Raw genomic sequence first — 11,475 nt, 5'->3', positions numbered from 1 at the left:
AACAGTAGACATAGGCACAGACCGCCCATGGGTACAGAAGAAGATGACCAATTGCAACAGCGAGAGGGTGGTCTATTTGATCTCTTGCCCCTGCAAACTTAACTATGTGGGCATGACGGCACGCAAAGTTAAGTTACGGATTATGGAACATATGAGCACCGTGAGGTGCAAAAAACAAGCTACGAGACTAACGGCCCATTTCTTAGAGTTGAACCACAAACCTGAGGACATGTTGTGGACTGTTTTAGAACAACCTTACATCCCGCAGCATGTTGCAGATATCTCTAAATTTCTACTCCTTAGAGAACAGCGATGGGTTTTTAGACTTAAAAGTGATACACAAGGACTCAATGACTCTATACCTTGGTCCTCTTTGTAAGCCCATATGCCTATTTATAGCTTCTATACACCTTGTTCAGTTACATATCGGTCTGTCTAGTATTGTTGGTGCAGAGTGATGTCTCTAGAATCCTTGGGTATGTTACACAGCTAAGAATAATAATCCCTTTGATCTATGAATATGAATATCAGGGGGGTATACCAGGTGACGACATTCCAACTAGTCCTCACTCAAATTTTTTATTTATTCAGTATTCACACTGTTTTTTTACCTTGGCTACTTTTCCAACTACGAAATCAATCTTAGTGAGTTTAGAACTCCGCGCTTGTTCAGTGTGCCTTCATTGACAGAACATTATTGATATCTGCTCGCATGTGCACTTCACGTAATAAATGTACCCATGTGATATGATTCGCAGGGTACGTTTTATCAATATCATCGGGTGCAACAATGCATTTGATGGTATATTAGGTCTCATGTATATTGTCTGCATATATGATTCAAGCTTCATAACTTCGTACCAGCTCTTAGTTATTGAACTACATATCCCAGGCTACTCGGTAGCGTTGTACTTGGTTTCGCAAAATCACATGTTTTCCGGGATCCTTTTCGGGTAAGCAGTTAGATGGGCTTTTAATAACTTTTCACTTCAAGACTTGATGATACAACAGCTTTTCCTCATATTGCTTACAAATATGTTTAAATTTCTCTATCTCTATACCCGCGGGTACTTCTCAAACTACATATCCCAGGCTATCCAGTAGTTCGCGGCGTAGTCTCGCGATACCTATTGCCTTCCAGGACTTCGTCCGGGAACCCGGAAGACTGCCACTCGAGGATATTTAACTGCCTTCGATCTCCCGCTCGCTACCTCCCCGACGGCTCTGAAGACCGTCAGAGGTACCGACGGAAAGGTAAGAGCGCGTCCTCTCACTGCATACGCTGATTGGATATAGGGGGCAAATACAGTTTGTTTTTCCTAACACTAAGACCCGACCGGAAGTTTAAGACAATTCGCCATTTTACATCTGGGTCGAGTTAAATAGTTGTCAACTATTATTAGTTCCCTTATATATTTCTTCCACATGTTGAGGTGCACATATTGTATCAAAGCATCTCTGCAAGCCCTAAGGGCTGACTTTGCCTTTAATAATTAAATGATGAGAATGAGTGTATTGATGTCATGTTGGTTTTGGTGTATCGCGTGCTAGAGGCAGTTGTCTCTGTTGTTAATGTTAAAGAATGAAACACCACAAGATTTTTTGTTTGGTATATTCTTCTTTTTAGAGCGGTGCCTCCTTCATCCTGAGCTGTTGCCAGGTGGGGCGAGGTTTTGTCCTCCATACTATAAAGGTAAGAAGGAATGTTGCCCCATTGAGTGGGTGTATATGTGATGGTATAACACTTCATAGCCACATACAATTAGAGAACTATCAAGATATTCTTTTTCAAGAATCATTTGTGTTTTGTGCTATTTTATTTTTCAGAAATGTGTTGATACTACGAGGAATTCCGGATTGTGAGACGTTATACTCACAGTATATCCTTTTTGATGAGTTGTTAATAGCAGTAGCTTTATTATCTTTAGAGGTCCTGACGAAAGCACATGGCTTAACCTTTTGCCTTTAAGTGCTGAAACATGTTGACCACTTCTGTTGAGGACAGCTATTTGTTAAAACTGGTCCTTGAGTTGTGTTTTTAACCCTTGATCGTGACTGACACTAATAAAATTTACAGTCTGCTCACGCATCAATTTTATTATTTTTTTGCACTTCACAATTTGCACTGCACTGAAAAACTTGTTCCCACACATTCAATCTTGCTCATCTTGGTAACTATACCTTTTGACACTCGAGAGCTCTGATATATATAGAGCAGGATTGTCATCCTATACAAAAGGATACCCAAATGATGAAGCTGATCACCAGGCTTGGTGAATGATGGGAATCCACACACATAAATTTTGATGTCACCTTGCCATATCACATTTTTTAGTCTTGTTAAGTATCTTCTTTTGTTCTCTTATCATATAGACGCTGGTATATACTTTGTATTTACATAGATTATACGTCTACGGCTGGGGAATGAGGTCTTCAGTACATAGAAATCTGCATGTCCTTTTATAGGGCTTATAACAAAGATTCATACATTCTACATGAGTTCATGGTTCTCAGGGTATGCACCAATAGAGAACTAACAAGAGCAAATATCTTACTAACAAATACGTTCAAGGTTTCTCTCATGGTAGTAATACATTAGATTTGCAGACATTCTAACAGTTTATACGAGCATCCAGATTGATACATTGTATGGCGATAGCTGGGACAGTTGGAATGTACTTGTTTAGTTACAGTGAGGGAAATTCTCTGGGAACACTCTGTTTGCTACTGCAAGACTCAACTCTTTATTTAAAACAAGAAGAACAGCAATTATCATGTGATATTATGTGGTGTCAGTGCACGATGGAGGATAGAGTAAACAACCTAGGTTAGCATAAGCTCAGTTAAATATGCAGAAAGAAAAACAACTACCACACATTTGATTACAATATACATTTTGGAGGGACCTAGGCCAACCCTTTCTATCCAATGTAACTAATATAATCTATTTCCACTTGATAGAAATTAAAAATATGTTTTGTTATTTCATTAATTTTAATATTTATGCTTTTATAGTTTTATTAATATTCCCACCTTGAAAGTTTTTCTTACAACGTCACTTCACTTATAGTCAATTGATGGCTAGTCCTGTGATTTCACAATGTATACTAATTATAGGGGACTCACACATTCCTCGTGAGACACTGACTGATTGATGCTGTCATTCACAGTCTAGTATTGTTTTCTTATTTCGAACTCTTTCACAATCTGTTGCAACCTGTAAGTAGGTTAGAGACCAGAAATCTTTTTACAAAATTACACATTGAATTCAAGTATACACACAAAACCAATATGTAATTTTTCAGATCCTACGTTTAAAGCCAGCGAGAAGGAAAACGCTGAGAACGAGCAACAGAGTGGCAGCAATAAGTGACTGTAGCTGGAATCTGCCTACCAAGTTATAAATAGTAATCGTTAGATGGCGCCTGGGGAGCAGTTTGCCCAATCTAAAATGGCAGCTTATCCACGACTCTCTCCCGAACTGACACGGCTTCCGCTGACAGTATCTAGGGGCGTGTGTATTGACGACCAGTTGAGCACCTCCCCATCGTCCTTGTGGCTGTACCTGCTCGGCCGGTTGTACTAATGTGCATATTTATGAGTCCCGTGGGCGGTTCCTAGTGCATTATTCATGAACTTCTTGTCCCAATAGTCTTTTGCTACGGAGAAGTTTTGCAGTGTTCCGTCTGACTGCAGGAAGGGGAAAGAGGGCGCGCGACTAGTGTGCGCAGGCGCAAAAGCAAGAAGTGTGAGGCAGGCAGAGCGAGACACCGAAGAAGTCAGCTCGAGACGCGGAGCAGCCTTCGCGAGGCCCCTTTGGAGCCCTCAGAGCGCGCGAGCCCCGTCCCCTGCAGTGAAGCCCGAGGGAGGCGCCCGCACGAGCCCCAGCACCGCTTCCGGCTGACCAGCCAGCGCAGCGCGCCGCCATGGTGGATTATCACACGGCCAACCAGCCCTACCAGCCCGGGCCCAGCAACAACGGCGGCGGCCCCTACATGGCGCAGGACGACGAGTGGGATCGGGACATGCTGCTGGACCCCGCATGGGAGCGGCAGCAGCGCAAGGTGAGAGGGTGGGACCTACTGGGCGAGGGGGGTTAAATGTGTATTTTGAGGCGATTTCCTTGTGCACAGTAGGAACCTTGGCCAAGCCGGGCTGGTTGGGGGTGGGAGGCTATAAGTACCTGAGACAGAGATTAGAGGAAGGGAGACCTGAGGGGAATCACTGTGACGTGAAGATGGGTTGGGCTCATAATAGAGGTGAGGTGGGGGTGAATGGCCCTCGACCCTGTTAAGTATGGCCTCTCTTACTTAAAAGTAATCATTGTCTGCTATGATCAGCGAGCCTCCAATCTGCACGATTTCCTCGCGTTACAGCTTAAGTTTCAAGTAAACGCCACTAAACTTTGACATGCTACGAATGAGGATGATGTGACGCTAGAAGGGGCAGACATGTCACCAGGAAAGGGGGGCGGTGTAGGAAGTGGCAGCGACACCGGATGATGAGTGGTTGAGAAGTCCTTTAGTTACATGGAGAGGAAGTTAGGGTGCTTGGCTGCATGATGTGGTGATGGAAATTTGGGTGGGAGTTGGTGGAGAATAAGGGATGGTTGGCGAGCGAGTACAGGGATAGGAAAGGTTTGGCAGAAAATGGGGTGTGGCGAAAGCTGGGCAGGGCGGCATAGGAGCGTTTCGAGACGCACCCTTCCCTCACTTAAAATGCGAAAGATGCATTTATTGCTGTCACAACTTTTTTTTTTGTTGGCTAATATTTGTGTTTTTTCAGTTGTACACTCGTGCTTTTTTGGGCCGTTCTACAACCTGTAGAACTTGTGATGTGGAGAAATGAACATTAAAGTTCCCTGTTCATCCCAACAACCGATGTTTTCAAATGTATTATTATCTCCAGTAAACAGCTTTTTTACATATGGTTTAATCTTGTTTTGAATGTGCATCGGCATTTAATGTGACTATTATGAATGCTGCTATTTTATAAGGGTCACTTTTTAGGTCAGGAGGAAATGACAATGAAACGGCTTGGAATAAATACTTAGGTAATATTAATGTTCATAGTAACCTTCCACATTGTCCTTAGATCCATGATCTCCTTAAGTCGTTCTTGTGATTAGACATGTGAATGGGCAAAATGCCATTTCTATTTTTCACTCCTTGTTCTGTAGTATGATAGTATCTCCAGATTTTCACATGCAGGTATTGTGCAATGTTTGTGGAGATTATTTCTAATCTGACATCTTTTGGTCACTGGCTTCCCAATAATACAGACTGGATTGAGGCTACATCAGCATAACTTTTGTGTCTTTAATATTGAATTTATCCAGTGAAGTATTACTTTTGAGGAATGTAAAATCAAGATGAATCTCCAAGATGATGAATAAAAGATAAATCTATTCAGAGAAAGGAAATGTCCCATCCATCAGCTGAATCGAGTCAGGTTCAACTGAATTCTTCATCACTCATCCACATTCTATTGCTATGGAGCTCCTTAAACAATAACCAGAGCTCTTAAAGGAATAGGTATATACAATAATGTAAGAGACAAGTGAAAGGCACAATACTACAAGGAGCTTTGCTGCGGTGCCGTTGTGTCCTCCAGTTAAAATGTGGATGGAAATAATTTTGAATCTAGTTAGGATGATTCATGGTTTCTGTCTGTCATTATTATGTTTCTTTATTATGTATGGGTCTGTCAAAGTTTGTTAGTATTTCGAGGTCAAAGTTGTGAAATAAACAAAAGTTAATCACTTCTTGGGAATTAAAAGCTTGATGTAACATCTGTTCACACATGTTGCCGCAAATGTCAATCATGATCTGATTTTGAGTAAAATTTGTAGTAGGATGCTCATCTATATCTTACTTTATCCATATAATAACAATATTCTCATGCATGCTATTTATTAACACACTTCAGTTGTTAGCAGTGTGCTTAACACTGTTTTAATCTCCATACAATTACTGTTGTGTCTGCAATAAAACGGTATACACACACCCAAAAAAAAAACTTAGTAAACCATTGATTGAATCTGCAGTGTTCTAAACTTGCTTTTTGCCATGGACGATCATAATCAAACTTTGCTTTGCCATTCCATCGTTATAAATGCCAGAACTGAGTTATTGACACTCCCCCTCACCTTCTCTCCAGACTGAGTCGCAATATAGGGACTATATCTACAAAGATACAGAAACTGGTTTGAAATCCTTATGTTAATTATTGGAGGTAGAACACATTCCAACCTTTTTCTCATTCACTTATATGGACAGAATTTGAGACTGGCAAATATTTTCAGATGCTTTAGCTGTTTTCCAAGAGTAACCCCTTCAGATTTACAACTCTATTGTTCACTAGTCTGTATCTCTTTTTCCATCTTAACGATTTGGACAAACTCCTGCTGTCTTGTTTAGTGGCACAGTCAATTGCTTAGAATTGGGCGTGGGCAAAATGTTAATTTTGCTTGCCTTATAAGTGTATTTTGATAATTTCTTGCAATAAAGTGTAATAAAACCTACTGCGCTTATGCCATTACACCACATTGCGTTATTTCTGGGAGAAATTTAAATCCAAGATGTACTGTTCGGGTAATTTTTAAAAGCGAGCTGCATTCCAGGTGAATTTTATGTTTTTGTTTTTTTGTTACCAGACCGTTTGGGTATTTTTTAAGTGCAGAACTACAACCCAGAACGCGAGTGACAATGTTTTGTATGTGATCGATCGGAAACTAACTCGAAATTACGAGTTGGATTTTTACCTGAACAGACCATTTGAGATGCATTTCATGTAATTACCCATTATATGCTTAATTTCACTTAATTATGCAGCACTTGCAGCAAATTATGTGAGTTCCACACACCCTACTTGGAATCTTTTGATGCATTCAGGCTCTTCCAGGAACCTAACTCTTAATCAATCTGCATCAAATGGATTATTGTGCTTGTGCTTGTCCTCGATGGTGACATCTCCTGTGAAAATTGTTTGGTGTCAATACAGGTACCAAACATTCAAAGAATGCCTGGACTCTCTTGTTCGGGAATCAAACATTTACAAAGCTGGTCTTTGCAGCAAGCATTTTTCATTTGGCATAGCAGTTCCAAGTATGCCTTAAAGCCCGTTTGTTTTGTAAAAGAACCCAGTCCAAATTGAGAGACTTCTCTCATTGAATTCTTGTGTAGCTGTTACTTGTGTTAGGGATAAACAACCTACTGGAAAGTATTATGTTCTTTTCATACATTGGTTAGATGTTTTTTGGGATGAAGGTGGCACAAATGGTGATGTGGGAACCTCAGCCTTACAACATCACACTTTTTCCCCCCCTTAGATTTATGCTTTAGTGTTGGCAGTGAGAAGATTGTAAAACAACACTCGCAAAGCCTCCTCACCCCAGCTAAGACATGCCTTTGCATCAGCTTGTTTTTGAAGCTGTCTTTTTCTCACTTTGCCCTCAAACGCTCTACCCCAGTTCCCTCCTGATGATAATACACCAATAGGTGCGAACATTCAACTGTCTGATTTCAGTATAAACCTCTCCAGGTATAAACAGATGAATGTGGCCTCTGTTAATCTTGAAAGTTGATATAACTCCCCAAAATACTAACCTTGGATTACATTCATTTGGAATTCAAGTTCACAGTTTAATCAAACAGCTTGAATCTCTGCTCATCTCGTGTTCAGAAAAATGACTTTACTGCAAACTTCAGTATAGCAAGGATACACAAAAAGAAGCAAGTTTGGTCCGTCAGCATCTGACCAAACGATCATATGAGTCTTTTTTCATCAATCATTCACTTGAGATAATCCTCAGCAGTTTATAGGCTTAACTCGCCCAGATTGTCTGTGCTCGGCGGCCTCCTGTCGAGCATGAACTGCGAGTGCTGTGGCTGTTTTGAGTGAAATCCAGTTCTGTTCACACTTGGCACTGCTTCCTGGCATCCTATGTACTTCTTTGATTGCTTCCTTCTAGTCCGTGCTCAGGACCTGTTGGAGAGAGGGGTGCATTACCACCAGACTGATCATTTGATTAATGTCTTGATCTTCTGATTACCACGATCCCAACTCCTAACGTTGTTTGTACACCCAGTGTGGATATTTGCTTTCCAGGCTAGAGTGAAAGCAAGGTGCTGCTTTCCCTGGTGACAAGTATTTGGGAGGCCATGCCCCCTCATATATTCCCCCTGGTACACAACCTGTTAGCCCCATTTGGATGTGACTGGTAATTGCAACTCCTCAACTTTAGCACCTTTAAATTTATCTGCTTCAGTAGATATGGTGGACTCTCTAGTTTTCTCCTGACCTCTTATCCCACTGGATGGTAGGATGTTGCTGCTCTGCCTGGGCATCATGGCTCGGGCCGGACCCTCGTCCAGGTTATCACTCCGGCATGTACTGTTCCCTGCTTGGACGTTGCCTTTGTCAATTCCTTTGTGGCAGAGGTAGAGGATGGGATTTTGTTGGAAAAACTGAGACCTGCGGCCCTGCCTTTGATACTGCTTTCCTGTGCATCAGCTACCTTGTCGTATTTTCCCCTTTACAATGAGCTTTTTGAAACCTTTAATAATCTGTGCAACACGCTTTCTTCCGTTCGTGTATCAGTATACTTTGTCATTGTGGTTTCTTTAATTAGCCTTTTGGACTTGGTACTGCTGGTATCTAGAGAGGCTTGGTCCAATTTTCTACTAAGCCTGCAACTATTTATTTGAACGACCTTCTGTGTTTATTCTAGGCTGTAGACGTGCGCTTTATCATGAGTTTTTAGTTTGTTGCACTCTGACTTTGCAAATAAAATACCATAGAGTTTCAAAGGTCTTTGACCTTTATTATTGAGCACCTCATTGAAACCTGTTTAGTCATGGTGAATTTAAGTAAAGCTGGTGGGTGTACTGTGTGATTTGGTTGAATTCCTGTAAAACATAAGCATTTTCGTTGCGCAGAAGAACAGGTCCGCATGCGTTCCTGTACTTGTGTCCTAGAGAAAATTGGTTATTCCCGTAGCTTATCAGTGACCACTCGAGATTTGGTTGTATAAAATTAAAATGTATCGTGTAGTAAAAAAGATTAGGACTTTAAAACTTTATAAAACTACCACTAGAGAACCTTTGGCAAAAAAGCACCAGACACCTTTGGCATTCTTGTGCATGCCCTGATACCTTGACGGAAATTCTAGAGAGGTTATGCAGCAGGGCGGATTTTGTGTGTAATCTCCTTAGTTTGTGAACATATTTTGGTTGAACTTCTAGTTTGAAGTTTATCGTATCCGGACATTACTGTTTTAGCTACTTACTGGAAAGGCCTAAAATAACAAAGTGCTAAATAGCCGCCTATTAGAACTGGCTCGTGGTATTTTTTTATGTTTTCGTACATTGCCAAAGTTAAACATTAGCTAAAAGAAGCCTTTGAGAATCTTAACTATTCCTGCAGCTAACAAGCAAAGGTAGCGTTTACATTCCACATAGGCTTCACATTCCAAGAGAGCAGCAACTGAGACGTGAACTAAGAGGTCTGTCTTCTTGGACCTGCTAGATGTTTTCATCCCGTAGCACCTCAGCAGCCTGCCATTCTAAAAAGCTCGTATTTTCTTGGGACTTGTATGCCAATTGACTTAGTAAAGTGCCCTTTGTTCACTGACATTTAAAGGCTACGTTTTCGTCTAGTCATTTGGGTTTGCTATTTTCGTACCACTCCTGTTTTCAAGGAGTTCCTTTATTTTCACAGTATTTGCATCTGTTGCCACTGGACCCCTGGCCTTCTCCTCATGATCTTTACCCTTCTTTACTTCTGCAGAGGGGTCTTGGCGCTTAGAACTAAAGGAGCCACCCGAGTGGCTTGTTTATCAGGATGTAATAACTTAGTTTTATAGCATTGAAACTACAGAGCTAAAATTTCCAAATTAATCTCGATTCAAAAGCTCAAGTTGCTTTGTTGTATAAGATGGCAGATTGTACTGGTACAAGTGCACATTGCATGTGTAAAGCTGAATTGGCAGCTGATGAGGCAGCTTGTTAGTCGAGTCCGACTGCTACTGAGTTTGTATATTAAATATTCCATCTTCTGAACACCAAGGTTGACTCCTTGCAGGAGTCCAATAGTGATGTATCTGAACAGTAGGCACGATCCCTCGAGCTTCATACCAAAGACAGTTTGTTCTCGAGGTACATGGTTGGGCCAACCTCACTGTTGCCTATTTATTTATTTAAACCTTTCATTGAAGAGGGTGCAAAACCGTCTACTGAGGTGATGGGCAATCCTTGCTAAATAGAAGTTGTGCATCCTCTAGTCAAGTGCTGCTTCTGCTGTTATGTTTTCTCAGCCTTTATCTTTGAGACCCACATGGAAGGGGCTGACGCTAGTCAAGAGGCGGGGGCTAATTTCCAAAGGGGATCTCCTCACATGTTCACTGTCACTCCACGTTACTGCTGTATGTTTACATGTACTCAGTGAATGCACTATATTAAACTTTTCGCCTTGCAAGCTGTAATCACTTGAAACTTCTGGGCATTAGAAGTGTAGAATTGAGTAAAACATTTGCCTTTATTCTGTGGGACCCTATGATATGGAAGAGAAGCCAGTTTACAACCTGGGTTTGTAGTTTTAATAATGCTTTGTGAGGCTTTAACAAGAGTTGCTTCTGTGACAGTGAAGTCAAAACCGTGAGTGAAGTTTTGCATTGCACATAGAGAGCTTTATAATGAGCACAGTTTCAGTAATAGGGAGAGACGGAGACCTAATGAAGGAAAGAATGGACTAGTAAAATGTTTGATAGTTGGACTGAAGTATGGCAACTGGGAGGCAAGTAGAAGGACTCTTCAGTGTTAAAAGGTGATAGTTTCCAAAGGCTTTCCTAAGGGTTGTCAGTGTTCGTACGGCTTGCAGCATTAATATAAAATACTGTTGCAAAGTCAACCGAAAGCAGGAGATCAATTTGTAAGTGTAATGCAGGTTGGAATTGGTTAGTTAGCACATGGGTATCAGTTAGTTTTTTTGTTGCTTTGGTGATTTGGCTTGATGGTTGTAATTTAGTATAGTGGTAGGACCCTACTATATTTTCCTTAAGAAAGGTTGTTGAGTTGTATAGTAAGGTAGAATAATCGTGACCCACTCGAAAGGGTGTTATTCTCTGATTCCTTGTTATGTCGCGTGGGGTTTTTTGTGCCAGGAAGAGGTGTAATATTGTGATTTTTGCTATGTCTAATCTCCTGCCCTTGTTTGTTTGTTTGGCAGCCAACAATGTTGTGTGAAGCATTTGCACATTCAGCAAATTCTTCCATTTGTTGCAGCCATCGTGTTTTTACTGAGGTGGGTTGTGAGTTTTAGTCTGTAGCCTGATGACTGAGTGAGTAAGTTATCTGTTTACGACATGCTAACTGGCTATTCTTAATTTGATGCCAGAGTTGAGAAGGATTAGTGTTTGGACGTGCGTTCATGGAAGTTGTTCGGAGTCATATTGTTGTGGTTTTCCGAGGCTAACAA

The 11,475-nt window shown here is 41.2% G+C and overlaps 1 protein-coding gene across 1 annotated transcript in view; it reads left to right on the top strand.

The window, feature by feature from the left end:
• The first annotated feature begins 3,514 nt into the window (after window positions 1-3,514).
• LOC144782059 (alpha-actinin-4) overlaps window positions 3,515-11,475 on the top strand; it is a 280,125-nt gene continuing 272,164 nt past the window's right edge. The window contains exon 1 of the mRNA XM_078661201.1: window positions 3,515-4,064. Within this exon, the coding sequence (XP_078517327.1) occupies window positions 3,927-4,064 (138 nt within the window). The 5' untranslated portion in view covers window positions 3,515-3,926. The remainder of the gene's footprint in view (window positions 4,065-11,475) is intronic.

Source organism: Lissotriton helveticus, chromosome 9 (assembly GCF_964261635.1).
Source record: "Lissotriton helveticus chromosome 9, aLisHel1.1, whole genome shotgun sequence".
NCBI classification, from domain to species: domain Eukaryota; kingdom Metazoa; phylum Chordata; class Amphibia; order Caudata; family Salamandridae; genus Lissotriton; species Lissotriton helveticus.
Note: the sequence above shows the minus strand (reverse complement) of the source record. Positions and strands in the feature narration are given on the sequence as shown.